This window comes from Cimex lectularius, unplaced genomic scaffold (genome assembly GCF_000648675.2).
Source record: "Cimex lectularius strain Harlan isolate CLEC.00 unplaced genomic scaffold, Clec_2.1 scaffold113, whole genome shotgun sequence".
Taxonomy (NCBI): domain Eukaryota; kingdom Metazoa; phylum Arthropoda; class Insecta; order Hemiptera; family Cimicidae; genus Cimex; species Cimex lectularius.
In genome coordinates, this window is record NW_019392858.1 from 933,300 (window position 1) to 951,206 (window position 17,907).

Below are 17,907 nucleotides of genomic sequence, written 5' to 3' on the forward strand. Positions count from 1 at the left end.
ACTTGAACCATACTGGCACAGAGAAAGTGATAGAAGACATAAAGTCACCAATATATTTATCAAACCAGGCAATATTTCCTGTCATTCAGGATGGCTTAACATTAATCTACTTATTCGCTGTAGCGAATGAGAGGTGCAAACCATTAAAAAAAATATACATAAATACTATTCTAATTAAATTTTCATGGGATACGGCGGATTGGAGATTCGAACCCAGAACCTCTAGCGTAGCAAATACGAGTCGGACGCCCTAACCGCAGGCACCACCCAACAATAACAATTAGAAAACTCCTGAGACAAACATCGACAAATCTAACCCACTAGACAAAAACAGCACAAGCACAAAAATGCAAATCCAGAATCAAAAATGGTGAAAAAGCTGACCAGATTAACCGAAAACGACCAAACATCATTCTGTAGACCCAATACGTATAAATAATATATAATAACTGTATGGGATATGAAGGACTACAAGGAGTTACATTTTTAAACTTGAAATCGAGATTTTTTAAAATAATTTTTTAGAAAGAGCTTGGACTACGTTTAATGTATTTTGTTTACACTAATTTTTTAGTGTATAATAAAATTTTTGCGTACCAAAAAGAAATGCATTGACCCATGTTTATATCTATAACTAACTTTAAAACATACAATATCTCTTTATATAGTAATTGTAAATTTGTAATGTATATATCCTTTTGGTTTGTTTACATTTCGAGTAATCTTTGTGACAATCACAATTTGTAATTGTGGGTTTTTTGATTAATTTTTACGAAGAGTTAGCTGTTCATTTTATGCGTTTTGATTACACAAGGGTTCGAGGTTGAATTGAACCGCTGTGATCATACGTTTCGGCCAGTTCTGACAGAAATTGTGATAATGCGATGTATCGTTCTCATTTCCATAACGATTGATTGCACTCAAAGGGACTGAAGGCCCTTGGATTAAAGTTCCGTTTAAACCAATAACTTTTCGGCCATATTTTTGAGTATGAAAAAGTTCAATTTCAACCTAACAAGTTTTTCTGAACTCGTTTAGGGTTTTTCCTTCCTAATTTAGAAAGCGTTTAAAGTTTCGTCTATTGTGTCGAAATTTTACCAAACCAGTTCTGGCTTAGAAAATTTTATTTTTTTATATCAAGTTCTATAAAAAAACCATAATTTTATTATTGCTTTGGTTGAATTTTAGTTTCCAACTTATTTCTGCGAAAAATCGTGTTTTCCGTTCTATTAGTCATGTGATGACAAATCTATTTTCATTTCCCTTGTCCACCCAGGGTTTTCCTATTTGCAATCATGCTCCACATTCCGTTCAGAAGAGAATTTATTCAAACAAATTTAATATCAAAATGATTTAATAACAGTGAAATTCACTACCACATTAAATATTAGCAGTTTAATTTTTTATCTGTTTAACTGGAACAATACGTTCCCTTGATTCACTATTCAGTTTTATGTCTTGGAAGGAGATATTATCTAGTTACGCTTTTTGATATTTTCGTACCTTATGATATAAATTTGACGTAGTATTTTATTTTTTATTATTATCTTTTAATTTTCTTTACATGACTGTATGTTGCGTAAATATTTTGAAAACCTTGGAGCTGGTCGCTGGCACTATAATTGTGTTAGAGCTGTGAGACCAATCTGAATCTTTTTTTATCCACCTTCCCAGCCGACTGCGTTATCTTTAAACAATCCGTTAACAGTTGTTGAAGGGATGATAAATGGATGAAAACAATTTAATACTAATGGGGATGTTTCTAGAAAGTTTGCCTGACAAAATGTTGGCCCATTTCAATCTTATATGAGTAGACCCATAGATCCTCCAAAATCTTTACATAATAAGTTCAAATTTTTAAAAATAGCTTACAAATTCTTATAAACGGAGAAGCTCAGTAATGTATTTGTATTATAAAATCTTGTATTTTTTTAAACTCATTTTTCGTTATTTACTAGCATATGGGCTTTTAAAATCTCCAGAGTACAATTAACTTGAGTAATGAGTTTAGTACCTGACATTCTCATACGGAAACTATAGAAATTGGTGGTAACAGGATCGGTTGAAATGTATGAGTTAATGCCATACGATGTTTACATTGTGGAAAATTATCCCGGTATTAATTTCCCACAGGCACGTATCCGTTATCGCTTTCCTCCTATCGTATCTATTTCATACAGCGCACACGATTAAAATTGAATTTATTGATTTGCAGAGTGGCTGCGAAGAGCAGAAGACGACAAATTCCTGCCTGTTCTGCTGTCCCAGAGGCACAATCGTCGCATCGGCGGAGTTGAAAAGGAGAGGATTCGCTCCAGGTGAAATAGCACCGCTTCTTGTAGAGATCCATAATATGAGTAACACATCAATTACGTCATTAAAAGCTGTGATTATTCAGGTGGGACATGTCACAACTTTTAAATCAATTGCATAGATTAAGAATTTTTTGCCCTCCACCTCCCCGTCGTACCGTAAGATAACCCTATACTGGCGGACCCGACATACTAGATTTTCAAAAAGAGGCCTAAAATGAGAAGATTTTCTTTTAACAGCCATAGCACTGAAGAATACGACGGAATTGGGGCAAAACTTTGTTTATATTTAATTTAATTTACTAATCAAAATTTGAAGGGTTCCCTTGTTGTATAGATTAAGAATTAAAAAGGATTGTTTTAATTGAACTTAAACCTCTTTTCTAAAGATGAGAAAATTCATAAATTATTGAGCTTTTGTTCTGATATAATTACCATCGGTTATGCTAAACCCTATATGGATAATTATTTATAGAAAGGTTGAACGAAAACTGAACAATGAATTTTCCAGTCATTAAAACACTCGTCGCAAAACACTCAATAACGAAAAACGAGGTGAACTTTTCCTATGTTTCCTGCCCCTTTCATCTCTGTCTGGACCTTACCAGCCCCAACTTCCAACATTTCTACCCAAACTTTATTCCGTATTAGATGTGAATGTGCATGAGATTTTCAAACTTTCCTGGAATCATTATCCAAATTTTCTTTTCTGTATTCACCGACGCGGCTCTGGGCTCGGAATTATTCACGTCACAAAGTCTCTGGTAAAACGCAGTTCTTCCTCCTTGGGAATAATTTTTCTTAAAAATACCACCCCAACTTGGGTTTAATCTGAACCTATTTCAAGTTGGTCTGTGGTGTAGGAAGAATTGCTTTCGATTTTCGAGAGAAGATAACATTTCTTTATAAAGTTAAGCCTAGCAATTTACTCTATCGTAATAATGTACAAGAAAAATTTATCAAACTGATATTTTGGACAATTTAATATAAGATTTGAATTAATAACTTATATAAAACAATTAACTCATCCAACACAACAACTCTTCCGTTCCACTTGTATATACTTTTGAAGAAGTATTTTCATCACGTTGCTAATATTTTTGTTCTTATAGTTTGGAGACATTTTTTTATTTCCAGTTTTTTGTCTTTTTGTCTTGACTTTTCTTCAAATTCAGATGAATAAAATGCTCAAATTAAAATCAACATAATTTAGTGGAGATTTTCGAATATTTGTGTTTTAATTAACATAGGGGAGGACTATTGGAAACGTAAATTGAGTTGAGAATGAGAGAGAGAGAGAGAGAGAGAGAGAGAGAGAGAGAGAGAGAGAGAGAGAGAGAGNGAAAAATGAGAAAGAAAGAGAGAGAGAGAGAGAGAGAGAGAGAGAGAGAGAGAGAGAGAGAGAGAGAGAAGAAGGAGAATGTTTTGAGAGAATCAAATTTTACATTTTACAGTTGGAAAAAATATAATGCTTATAAACCATCAAAGAACAAGAAAGGTGAGAAAATAGCGTAATGTTTTGCTAGAAAAATAAATAATTATAACAAAATAAAAATTGAAAAGACAAATAACAATAATTACTCGAGAATCCCAGTTCAAAATATTTAAACAAAAATGATCAAATATTTATGAAACATTTATTAATACTGACAATGTTTTATCGAAATGCCGGTTTCTGCTTTCAGTTCTTAGTAGATTTTGTCTGTTTCTTTTGTTTCTTGAGACATCTTTGATCTCTGTGAACAAAGACACCATTGACCTGCAAAATTGTTAAAATAAAACAAAATCTCTTTTAAGGTGTTTAATTAAAACCTGATAATAAAAAATGCATTAAAGGAAAGCCAGCAACTAGGGGAAAAATCAAATAAAACGCTCTAGGGGACAAAAGTTTTCTCGTTAAGAAAACCGTCGTTTTAAGAAAATATTTTGAAACTGAGAGTATGTAATGTGTTAAATTGGCACCGCGGTCTCTTTCGTGAAATGGGGGAAGATTTTCTTGGCTGTAGACCTTGATATTTAGTGGATTTTTTGACATCGGGTCCCTTGATTTATTATTGTTGAGAAAATTTTCAAAAATTGTTGAACTATTACTTCTTCTCACGGCCTAATTGGATTAATCCTTTACTGTTGCAGCAAAAAACTTTAACAGATCCCTCGTTCGCCTACCGTAAATCTAATCTGCGTTCAATATCGGGAAAAACTGCCGATGCTTTTCCCCGTTAATTATATTTTTTCCCGTGTAACAATGTGGGCTTTTTCAGTAGCCGTGCCGAAGGGCATACAAGCGAATCGTATTAGTGCAATACTACCAAATGTCAAAGGTAGCAGACAGAATTATCGTTATTTAAATGCACGGTATTCCAGCCTGGTTAAAATAAATACCATTCGATTTTTACGTTGAAATTAACAATGTCAAAGAATGTTTTAACACGGAACGAATATTTAAAGTTGAGTCAGTGTATACTACTTCATATTTTGTTTGTAAACAAAAACGATCGATTCTATTTACCAACACTTGGCTGAGGCGGATTTTAGTTAATTCACGAGTTTCAGTTTAAATGGTCTTGAACAGATAATAATTACGTGATTGACAGATTTACGAATTGTATTATCCTCCTCCACACAAACAGTGTTTCCATGAAACATTAATTAGCCTGTTTCGATACAATGGATGACCAAAGCATTTATTGGTTGGAATAACAACAAACATTGGCTCTTCCTAAATTAAATTGTAACAGGTTGTATCATTCAACATTTAGTATATTAATATAATAAATTAGAAAATAAGATCATACTTCTACAGGATCATTTCTGTAGTAGATCTTCACAAAATCCGGCTACATTAGTCGAATATAGTAGAAAACGTGAAATGTAGAATACAGAGCATTTAAAAAAACACATGTCACCAATATGCAGCCTAACGAGGCTCAATAGATTAAAAATTTATATTACATTACTTATTATATTACAAAAATATAAAACAACAAATTCTAACATTGAAAACAGGCGAAATATTAACGTACAGTATGACGGTGAAAACTGGATGAATGAGCAGAATCTGTTTGGGTCCATCAGATGGAATACCTGAATATGGTGATGCGTATAATTATAGACGTTTGGATTGATGTATGGGCGGTATACGTATCCTATCCCTCAATCATTTATCTATTTATACATTTATTTTTATTAATTATTTTTTTCTTATTCCTATATCAATTACCATATATCAATAAAAAGTATATTAAGATGGGTGAAGAGTGACTTCGTCCATTCACTTCGTTTATTGTGTGCGCTTGTAAAAAATGTCATAAAAATATTTAACTGCGTTACATCTAATTCAAAAAATATTTTAAGGCAAATTATTTATAGAGTTGTGCTTCATTCTGTACAGAAAACGGATATGTACTCCGAAGAACGTTCTTTACAATTTCAATAAAAATCATACGAGCCACTGGTGATTCTTTTCCGGCAGTTTTGTTTATTTGAAAGGATATAGTGGTATAAACGGATCGGAATAAGAAAGTTGTTCCACTAATCCGAGAAAGGTATTCATACCGCATAATGTTCATCGTACCGGGAAATGTGGAGCTGAGGGCTTGCCAACTTTTTACCTCTTGGCAAATGTGATTTAAATAACCTCATAATCATAGTATCAAATTGATTCGATGTTCCGCTGGAAGGATCTTCAATGAGATAATGAAATTCACTGGAAGCCGATGTTTACATATAGTACAGTTTTCGTTATGACAAGCGGTCCTGAAATTATTGTAAATCAATTGCCACGAAATATAACAGGACGACACAGGAATACTGCTGGGAAGATTCTCTATGTCAGAAATTGCCCTGCTTGACAAATATTCGAGGAATTTGTCGGTGAGCATTTATAAGGAAGCACGCCTTGAATCCTATAAACACGGAATGCCTCAATTTTGACGGCATATGCCTATTTTATGTGGGACGTTGAATTTGATTAAAATTTGAAGCGTTATTAGCGCAAATGTTGTACAAACTAGGATTGCTTGTCAAAATTTCCGTTTAACTGTTTTTTGAATAATAAATATATAAATGAAATGTAAGCTTGAATAAAACATACAAATAAAATAAACTCCTTTCTCATAGGCATAGTTTTTTAAAAACAATTTTCATTAAACCAGAAATTCATTTAGTATTCCCAGGGACGATAAATTTACCACGATTACTAAGTCCCTTTTGCTATCCCTATAAAAGGAACTAATTTTCCCAAATGTGTGTGGAAAATGTAATTATGTATTATGTATTCTATTCAATTTGTGGAATGAGGGGGCAAGCCTAAATCGAATATATCTCTATATATTAAATTATATTATGTATAAAATTATACAAAAAAGAAAATGTTTTGTTGGCAAAAAAGTTGAACAAGTAATTCCGGCCTTAAGGCCAAACTACCAGTTGGTTGTTTAAATTTCTAAATTTATATTCTCAGGAAGATCTATGAAGAAAATTATTCAATATACTATTCAAATTACTCAATTTTTGTATGCGATGTAAAAATTACATTTGTCTCATTTACAGAGCAAGTTAAAAAAAGTCTCGAGAGCTCAGGGCGACGAGGGCAAGGAACGAAAAATTCAAAAGCGAGCAAAGCATAGAATTGTGAGAAAAAAGAAAGATTTGGACAACGAAGTAGAAAAGAAATAGAACGGGAGGATGCACCTTTCTGGCGAAATCGTATTGATTTACGATGATGACGTTCGACATTTATCTTTTCCTTAGTAATATATTATAATTCAGTAAAGGTCTAAAACATAAGACGAAATAAAATCAACATATTAGAGAATTCGTAATGGCTAATTGTAAAATTACATAAAGTGATTTATAATTTTTTTTTATCATGTGGCTGAGATGAAAAATTAGTGTCACGAGCGGGATTTGAACACACGACCTCCGCTCAATACGCCGCTGCTCTACTCGAGGCTATCGTGATTTCGACCTGCCGGGGCACCAACTAATCATCACAAGCTAAAACTTTTTAAAATTTCTTCTTTTCGCCATATATTCAAATATTGTGTAATCGGAATCGATTCTCGGCGACTCATGAAATGGCCAAGTGCATATAATTCAATAATTATTATAATAATCCATAAAGTCACAAATTATTGATACGTTAACGAACGTGTTATTGATTAACATATCCTTATGTTTCAAAAGTTTTTTAATGCTTGCCTACGCCTATTTTGCTGATGTTGCTTATAAGTTTTCCTTGCAATCTAAAATTTTCAATTTTTTGAGCAGAATATCGATGAAATGTTTTCTCACCAATTGTTGACACGTATAACGTTGTTGTAGCGTGTATTTATAACGTTGTGGGATTAATATGGTTATAAAAAATAAAATAAAATAAAATAAGACTGTACCTGTTAATCATAAAAACTTCTTCACTTAATTAATTAATAACAAATTAATGAATCGAATATATTTTATAAATGGTTAGAACTAATTTAGTAAGGAAAAGGGAATATTTTCTTATGATAGAAAGTAATAAGTAATGATAAAAAGTAAAGTGTAATGTTATTTTTTTGGTTTCCTTTTCTCTGGACAAGTTGTACAGTATAGTGTAACAAACCTTTATGAATGAACACCACTCCACAAGAATTTTTCAGTAGCAGTTTTTTGTCTTGATAACGTCACACACTTTTATTTTTACTTTATCTTCTTTCTAATGTTGCAAGCGACCGAGTAACTCCAAATCCAGCGTGGCTCTCCTTAGTCCTGCCGCCGTCCTCTCGTCTGCCTCCTCAATCGTTGGAACTCTGCCTTATTGATTGTTTATGTCGCTTTGGCGGCCTTTATGAAAGGCCTGTCATACACGTAAAAGCTAATTATCTTCGGGAAAACTAATCTATTTTTGACCCGTGTGAGACGGTTTTCGACAGGGAAAGGAACCAGTTATTGACTTTATTTTGAACAAAATATTTTTATTTATACCTTTATTTCTTATTTCAAAATTATAGGTTCTGAAAACTTTTAAATTTGTTACACTTATAACCCGCAGCTAAATATCAGAAAATAGTCTGAAAAGAAAATTTCCCGAGCAATTTTAAAATTGTTAGATACTATTTTGTACATTTTAATCGATATTAAAATAATTAAGAAATAACTCTTTTAGTTTTCTACACTTTGACTAGTTTTTCACGCTCATCAATTTGGAAAACATTCGTTATTCTCTTACCAATGCAAAAATAGCTCTAGTAAGCTTGCAAACCAAAGTCCGATAAATACCCAGTTACTGACACTCTGACAATAACTGGAGGCAACTGATCATTTTGAAGATCCAGTTATTAACACCCCAAAGAGCTGTTGTTTTAATCGAAAGGGTCGTTTATAAATGATATTCAAATCATCAGGAAGAGGTATCAAAATGAGTGGAAAAGTATTAAAACTCATCAACATAGGACAAGAAAAATAGAGAACATTTTAAGTCCCCTTAACGAAATCCGTAAGGAGCCGGCGACTGACGGGAAGTGATGACAAATACGCTTTCATTCAACGGAGACGTGCAGGAAGACTGATTATTAGGGCTTTGAAATGGCGTCTAGTCTGAAATGATCTAGGCGATCCAAACCACTTATTTTATAAAATTTGAGTGTCAATAATTGATAATATGTCAATAATAAGTGCTTTTACCTTGCTTCATACATAACGTTGTAAGTTGAGATGATGGGTTGGTGTCCCAAGTGAACGAAATCATGATAGCTGTGGTTAGATCAACGGTGTATTGAGCCGAAGGTGGTGGGTTCGTGTCGCGCTTGTGACACTAATTTTTCATCCCAGCCACACTTTACATAAAAAATTATAAATCAATTTAAATAATTACTTTGGTTAAATAGGGCCAACTAAAACACATATGTATAATTACTTTTAACTATTTGAACTAAGTATTTGACGAGCAAATTTTCGTAGTGCGTTTATTAAACATAATCAATTTATTAAATTGATTAATCGTAAGCAACCAACTTTTTAGAGTGTAAACAAAACTGATGAAATATTGTATTTTCAATCAATATTGTAAATATTTACGAAGATCTATTCACAAATCGAATATTATTGAAATATCTGAAGTTTTTTAAAAATTGTAGCGTTATCATCTTAGCAAAGGTTAAATAAGATAAGATAAATTTTAAGATTACTATTATTTTTTATAGTTAACTTGCAGTTCTTGAAATTAAACATATTTTTGTAGTTTATATTTTTATAATCGATTTAATACACGAAAAAAACATTCATGTTAAAGGCTAAAAGGCTGAAGATATAATGATAGATATATGATTAAATGTAGAATTATTAGCCGTAACCAAAGCATCAATTTTTATGAAAGTATTTATTTTGAGAATATCTAAAAGAAAATTGAACAATTACTTTACAATTAAACATTATCTGACATTTTTTGATTTATTGTTATATCGCTGCTTAAGTGAGGCGCGTCCGTTTTTTGGAACAAAAAATGAATTTTTTAAATATTTTACTAGATTAAACTGAAACTCTTTTTTGCACAAAATGAAACCGATCTATTGCGAATCAGAGCTTTAGAAGTGTCTCAAATGTTTGTTGAAAATTACAAATCTTTCTGTTGTGCCTTGTCTTGATCAATTTGCAACTCGCTTCGTTTGTTATGGTTGAATACCTCATCTTTTATTTATAGTCTGGGGCAAAACCTTTCCAACTAAAACATTATCTATCAACTCCTTACTGCTAGGGAGTATCTTTTTATAGCGCAAATTGAGCGGCAACGGGCAAAATTTTAGCTAGATCAGAAAATTGATTCTTCTGAAGAATAGTATTGTCTCATCTTTCGGTACAGTTTTCTCGAAAACATTCTCATCACATATTGAAACAATTAATTTTATTTTATAGAACAATAAGAGGAGCATCATACATGCTAGTAATTTTTAAAAAACTTCCATAATCAAAGAAATTATTATTTGTTAAACGAATAAAAACGAGCCACAAATTTAAGTTGTTGCCAAAAGTGAACAATTTGCCGTTAAAAAACAAACCATAGCCACGAATTTGTAGTATACTAAGAAAAATTGCAATGAAAAATTAAAACTTTTTGCCTTCTCATTGAACAAGACAAGACCACTAATACATGAAATGCGGTCAAATTTTAGAGTTTATTCACTTAGACCGAAAGTACAGACTATTTTGAAAAAGAAATGCAAATCAAAATTTAAAAAACATATAAGGAAAAGAATTTGTCGTCCATTATTTTATTACTGTAGTTTTATATAATATATATTTACATAGATTTTATATATATAGATAGATATATATATAGATATTTAGAGATAGATAGAGTTTAGATAGATAGCAATATTTTATTTTATAATTTTGTGCACTTCATGAAACATATTAAACATCTGGCTTGAGATCGTTGTAAATGGTCACATATAATTGGAAATTTAAAATTAAACATAAAACTCCGGATGTACATGCATTAATTGTAGAACATAAAAAGAATAAAATTAATACACAAAAAAGAAATGAGTTATTCGTCCATATTATTAATTTTTTTTAGTAAGGTATTTAATGCAGGAATGGCGTATATGGAATTATAAATTAAATTCCTGGACTAAATCGTATCTATACTTTACCTTACGTTTATTAATGTAGATTTTTATATGTTTGTGCAGAATTAAAAATGTTTTCAATCTCAATTGTTAAAAAATTTCTGATATCGTTTATGGCAAATCGGCCTTCAGTTACATTTTCAGCAATTTCGTTATCAAAATTTTTGTTTAAATTGTCTGAATGATTAGTCATGGTAAACGATACATATTTTTAAATTTACGATCAAAACTGTTCTAAAAAATGTAGCTAATGAATTCGTTAAACATCATTATGATTGATGAATTAATCAAATATTAATTTAATTTTTTCTTGCCATACATTGCACATATAAAAAGTGTATATGCCATGTTTTATGAAAAACATGCTTGAACATGTTCCTCTATCTAATTTCTTCAATGTAATGCATATTAGGAATAGTTATTAAATCCATTATATTTAGTCGTCTATTGACCAAATTACTTCTTTCAGTTACTCTTAATCTTTTTATTTGAGGTTTTAGCTGCAATGGAAAAGTTAGTGTCACGAGCGGGGTTCGAACTCACGACCTTCGGCTAAATACGCCGCTGCTCTACCATTTGAGCTCGTGGTGTCGAAAGTCGTGGCTCGTGACACTAACTTTTTCATTTCAGCCAAAACCTTACATAAAAAGATTGAGTATTTGGAATTAGTAATATTATCGAAAGGCGGCTTTGATGTTTCATCACAATTTGGTTAGAAATGTTTACATGGAAACAGCTCTGCGGTTGTTACGTAACATTACGTTTCAGGCTATATTTGTCAATAACATTGCTACTAATTTTAGATATCAAGATCGGATTGCGGAGATTTATTTTTAAGACCTCATCTTTTTGGTAACTGATTTGCGAACAAACAGTTTGGATAATTAAATAAATCTACTTTTGATATTTCCTCAACTATCCTCAGTTTGTTTGAAACAAGATAGTTTAATATGTGGTGGGAAAAACTGACACTTGCTGGTTTACAGATGGTGGAGTACTCATCTCCGCAAGGGATGAGAAGACACGAAGACGAGCGAAAAGTGCTTGAAGTGACGAGGGGCGAGGTTAAACCGGGGACATCCCTGTCCTGGGGGACTGCCGGAATCAGGCTGCCACCCCTTCCTCCGACCAGCTTTACTGCCGACTCCTGCAAAATTATCTCTATACATTACAGGATTGACGTAAGTCATTTTCACTATGTTATTTATGGAATTTTAAATTTCTCATCCTTGTTCATACGCATTTCTTCCATTTTAAAGTTATTTCATGTAATTTTTTTCAAATTACAATGCATAATTCAGGATATATCTCAGTTTAACATAATACATCGCAAGGTTTCATGTGTTTTTCATTTATAAGCTTACGTTCTGTTTAGTTTGAAGAACTGACATTCCCTAGAACACCACATTTTTAATGTTCACGTCATCTTGAAACCATTCCGGACGTTAACTTCAAGTAAAATCCATATCAGGATCTTACCAGCTTTCCACTGATTCTCTATACTTTCCTCCTGGCCGCTTTTGCGAATATACAAAAGCAGTAAAACACACGCACCAATATTCTTTTATTGTTTGTTCCATGTTGCAATCTTTACTCCAATTGTCGAAAGCATGTTTTGTTTAAAAATTTCTCATTTGAACGTACGATTATGAAATATAAACGTTTAAATATGACAAATAAATTGAAATGATCTACATTATCTAAACGTAAATTATACCCCAATACATAATCAATGGAGTTTTCAGCCACTGAAATTAGCTAATAAAGATTTTGTCACATACATTAATTTATTTTTCTTTTTATCCAAAAAACAGATACATATTACAAACGTACAGTCCGACAATGATACAATCCGTCAGTTGGGAGTTAACGAATAATTAATTATTAATAAAAGTGAAAATAAATAGAATGAAAAAACTCAATGATAGATACATCTTAACGAAAAGTTACATACGCATAATAACACAAGTACAACGTTTATGTGAATATAAACAAAACTTAACATTTCTTTGTCATAGAAAAAGAAAACATAACTTTATTTATTTATTTCGTCAAAATGTTATCATCAATTGAAATGTTGAATCAATTGATAATAGTATTGCACGTAAATGGTTTGGCAAGGTTAAAAAAATTACATTATTTTTTTAATTATTTAGGATCTGGATAAACGAAACGCGAGAAAGGCTGGGGACACCTAGATGCAAAAGACGATATTCCGATCAAATTGGGCATTCAGCAATATAGTAAAAAATATCTTCCTTCACCTCTTTAGTTAGTAAAGAGCACATTTCGTCAAAATTAGATTTCCAGGGTACAAAGTTTAAAATATTTGTTCGAAACGCATATTTAGAAACCATCGCTGCTCAGAGAGGAAAGAAACGGACAAGGAGGCTTTTCTTAGTCAACTCTCATGATGACTTTCCCTAATTCGATTTAGGAGGATTTCAGATAGGCCAGGCCAATCAGTTTCATTTGTTAACTTGAAAGCACAGCCATAATTATTAGCCAACGTGTTCCTCTTGGAAAAACCAATAGCAATTCGTGTTTATCACCGCTTGGGCATTATAACACTTTAATGTTGGATACAGGGGTGGATATCAAGTTCATGCATTAAAAAACAAAACGAGAAGTGAAGCTTTAAGGTAAAAAGAAGTAGTAGGTCAACTCAATCTCTAACGACAGCATATGTGCCGGTGTAAAGACGAGAGGGAGAAAAGTTTTTTAATAAAAAACCTCTGAACTTTTTCTATTACCACATATCTCTGAAACCCTCAGATCTGGTAAACATAGCGCAGAATGAAACGACAAACGCTATTAAACTTCGCCAAAAGCTGTACCAGGACCTGGTGAACACATTACAGGAACAGTACATCGAAACAACGGATGGTTCAACCCTATTTACTCCTAACTTAGCAAGTGTGCTTTACGTTGTAGAAGATTAGCAAATTACAATTTTGACCAATGATTGCCCACCTCCATATTTAACGTTATTTACATCTATTTTCTTACTTTTGTAGTTCCAACTCCATGACGAGCTTGCCTACCATCTTTCCTAAAAATTAAATTTTTTGATTTATTCAGGTTTACAGTCAAGTTCTATTGGTCACAAAAAACCTTTAAAAGTGATTTTATGATCATCATATAATTCAAACATAAAATTAAATGCATATAAGGATAGTACAGTTTGTAACAGGCAAGGACCTGAAACATTAAAACATTTTTCATTTTTTTGTAGAAATTAAGAAGCATCTAGAAGAATTTACCTTGCCAAATATTGCGCCAATTTGTAAACAGGAATGAATTTTTTGTGTTTACGAATATGAATTTAAGATTAGGAGCCTTTCGCTTAAATGAGAATGGACTCGAGTGGATTACATGTACAGGGAAAAAAAGGAAGTAAAGAAGGAAGAAAAAGAGATAAAGTGATTTACAATAGACTTTATAAGGTGAAATTTGTATATTTTAGGTAGTTTATTTTTATTTAATACATTATTGAAATCTATATTTCAAATTCAACTATTAAATTGTAATATATATTTTTGTCCATCTTATGTAAAATATTCTACTTAATTTACTACTTCTTTGATAATGTTATATAATTGGAGAGATTACAAGTATCTGAATATTTAATTTTAACTTTTACGTTTTCTATGGGTCTTATTACAATTATTTGCACTTCTTGTTTTAATTTGTACATTTTCTATGGGACTTAGTAGTGAAACACGTAAAGTTAGATTTTACACTTAAAGACAGATAATTATAGAAAAACCAGAATAAAAAAAACTAAGGTAATGATTTATCCCATTATTAATATATTGGGTGAGTTATTTAGGCTGTTCATTTTCTATATTTATTTATATAAGCTTGATAGAGAGGGCATTTAAATATAAAATGTTTTCCAATTTACAATACTGTAAATTAAGCAGCGAGGAATTAACTAGGTGTAGATTTAATTATTCTATCGTACACATTCAAAACATTAAATGAAAGCTAAGTTAACTGATTATTTTTTTATGATTAAAAAATTCAGATATTCTCTACTATTGCAAAGGAACTCATTAGCCTATTGCATATTGTAAATTGTACAATAATTTAAATTGATAATTGATTCTGTAAGCGGACGATGGCGCTAAGTATAAATATTTGTGAATACTATCTCTCTATTGTACTTTTGAACTTTACCTTCCTCCAAACGAAAAAAGTTAAGCGCGTACGCTGAATGTTGTCTTATCGCTTAGCGATTATGTGCTGATCGCTAGGTTCAAAAACACAATAACCAGAGAGAGAATTAATAGACATTTATTATTATTGGCTCTTTTTAATGTTGTAATAAACAAACAAAAAGTCAAACAACCAAGTTTACTCGGCCAAAACTCTGAGGATGAGCTTATTTGCAAGAGGACTTATTTCAAATTCTTCTTCAAATTCAAAGCCTTCAAGGTGCTTCTTCCCGCAGCTTCCCGGATTCTCGACTTTGGCCGATTTGCTGCAATGGCTAGGTCCTTGCTGGCTGAGTCCCCCGACTGAGTCCTTTGATCGACTGATTTTGCTCTACAAATCATCCTCCATCCTAGGGAGGGAATGAATAGCAAAAAACAGTTGGGCCCGATGTTCAACTTCCTTCCATGTCCTGGGCAGTTTCCATTACGCAGCCATTTGCCCTATGTCGATGGACTTCCGGCGAAGTGTGTACTCGTGACTCCAAATTTATGGTGTCCCACAGCTTGATGAACTGTGTCTGCGATAACTTTTCCAAATAACTTCTCGACTTTCGTTATTTAGTGAGGCTATTCGTCGGTCGCGTTTCTATGACTTCCATGTTTGTGGGAAAATCTCTTCGCTCCCTGCTGGGTAGGCGATCCGTCAGATTTATGGCCTTATTTGCAATATATGTTTGAAACACTTTTTCTAAATGATGGTTCTACTCACAGAATTAGAGCTTTAATTGGAAGCCATCTAGATTTTATTTAAGTCTTATTAAATCCGGCATATTTTTCTGGCTGGTGTGCCAGGAAAGTAGCCTCAAATTTTGAAACCTACAACAAAAAGGAGTATTTGTTTCGTCTTATAGCTTATGTTTATATATCTTAATTTTCCCTCTTCTATTTTTTAAAATGAACTGGAAAAGATTGATGTTGGTGCGCGATAGATGGACTTGGTTTATTACTTCAACTGCTGCAAAATCTGGACAAAAAAGTAAAGCTCGACTGACTCGGCAGATGCATTGTGCGCCGTTAAGAAGAACGAGGAGATTTGAATATGTTGCATGATGAGCTTAGGGAGCCAGATTATCATTTTGTAATCCGATATAGCGGTGGGATGTTCTGGCCCTCAGGTTTAGTACTCTGTTTAGGAGGTTGATGATATCAGGCCAGAATAAATTTATTGTAACTTTTATGGAATGTCAACACAAATTTTGACCATCTCTTTGTATTTGTGCCAAGCAACATTCGAAAAGACAATTCATGACGCTATTTCTCCGTGCTAGTGTGCTGTACGGCTATTTAAAAATTATCTCTCTCCGGAAAGCGAGTACCGGGGTAAGATTAGGCCACGGTGTTGCAAGTACGTAAAAGAACTGACGCTAGTACGTGTACTAGCCGTACCAAACAATATATTCAAACGGATTAATTAGAATTTCATAAATGTCGTCGGCCTTTGTATTAAAGACGCCGGACAGAGTTGCATGGTAATTCGAGGTAATATAATGCAAAATAATTTGGCATCTGGTGGTTATGGCTACGTTGGAATAAAAGGCTGATGAAACCTTTCCAATAAGTTAATATTTTTAATAAAAAATTACTATTTTTAGAGGCGACGGAGGCCGCAACGGTTTAACGGTTGACACGGCGCTCATCACAGTAAGGTAAAGGTCCCGGGTTCGAATACAGCGGCCCTGCATTCGAGCCGGACATACTTACAAATGGGCTTTTTTTCAAAAACACCAGCACCCCGAGGGTTGATATGACATCTGCTGTTGCGAACTAAAACATCATTATTATTTGTTACCTAATTAAAGGTACTTGTAATCAACTGTAAATTAAAAAAATGTAAAAGAGCATTTCACCAATTTTTCGATAAAACTTCCCGGAAACCTGCATGGAATACATATTAGGAGCATAATTATTTTATTTAATATTCTTTTAACTATTGCTAAGTTAACCCAGTTCCAATAAACCCATTGGTTGAGGGTAGTTTGGTCGCCAGTTGTATATTTTTTCTAAACAGTGCTTTGAAGCTATATAAACGATTCAATAGAATACAAAGTATAAATCCAAACAGATAGAAATTTAAGAGCTAAAATTTGATTTACATGCAGTAGGGATGAATGGATAAGTTGTAGTTATTTTTAATAGTGATACTTATTAAACTCAAAATAAAATCAATTAAATTGTATAAAAATATATTTTATTTACTTTCGATGACTTATATAAAATATAAATTAATTATTATTGAACACGCTATTTACGATCGATTTTATGCAAATAAATAAACGATATGTGTTTCAAGTGTTTCGATTTAAAAAAAAAATTAACAATACAAGTTGGTTGAACTTGAAAGTTTATTTCAGAGATATTGTAATCTATTCTCTTCTAATCTTAAATACAATGCAGGGATTTCAAAATTACTGTACATGATTAAAGCAATTTCTGCCTTGTCAACATTTAAGTACGATTAAAACTAGATCGATCACGCTTAAAACTAAAAATATATGTCCTATTAAAATTGTTGTTTTTATAAAAAGATAAATAAATAAAATAAAAAATAAATAAACGTGAAACTAACCAGATTTTTTTCTGGCTGAATGATTTTCCAGAGTAATTTATATCAAGGGATGATAAGCCGTCACACGATTTTTATATATTTATAAACTAGTTTCCCATTCTTCATATGAGTCTGATTTTAGTAATAACATACCAGTTATTACTCCTACGAACTCACAGTACAATCCGTGGCGAAATGCTTAAGCTTCTAATTGGAGGAGCATA

At 32.3% G+C, this 17,907-nt stretch overlaps 1 protein-coding gene and 1 pseudogene across 1 annotated transcript in view; both read left to right on the top strand.

The window, feature by feature from the left end:
* LOC106667111 (arrestin domain-containing protein 17-like) overlaps positions 1 to 17,907 on the top strand; it is a 64,687-nt gene that overhangs the window by 40,673 nt on the left and 6,107 nt on the right. The window contains exons 7-8 of the mRNA XM_014394820.2: positions 2,216 to 2,398; positions 11,905 to 12,099. Of these exons, the coding sequence (XP_014250306.1) occupies positions 2,216 to 2,398; positions 11,905 to 12,099 (378 nt within the window). The remainder of the gene's footprint in view (positions 1 to 2,215; positions 2,399 to 11,904; positions 12,100 to 17,907) is intronic.
* Positions 5,098 to 5,186, top strand: LOC112127596 (annotated as a pseudogene).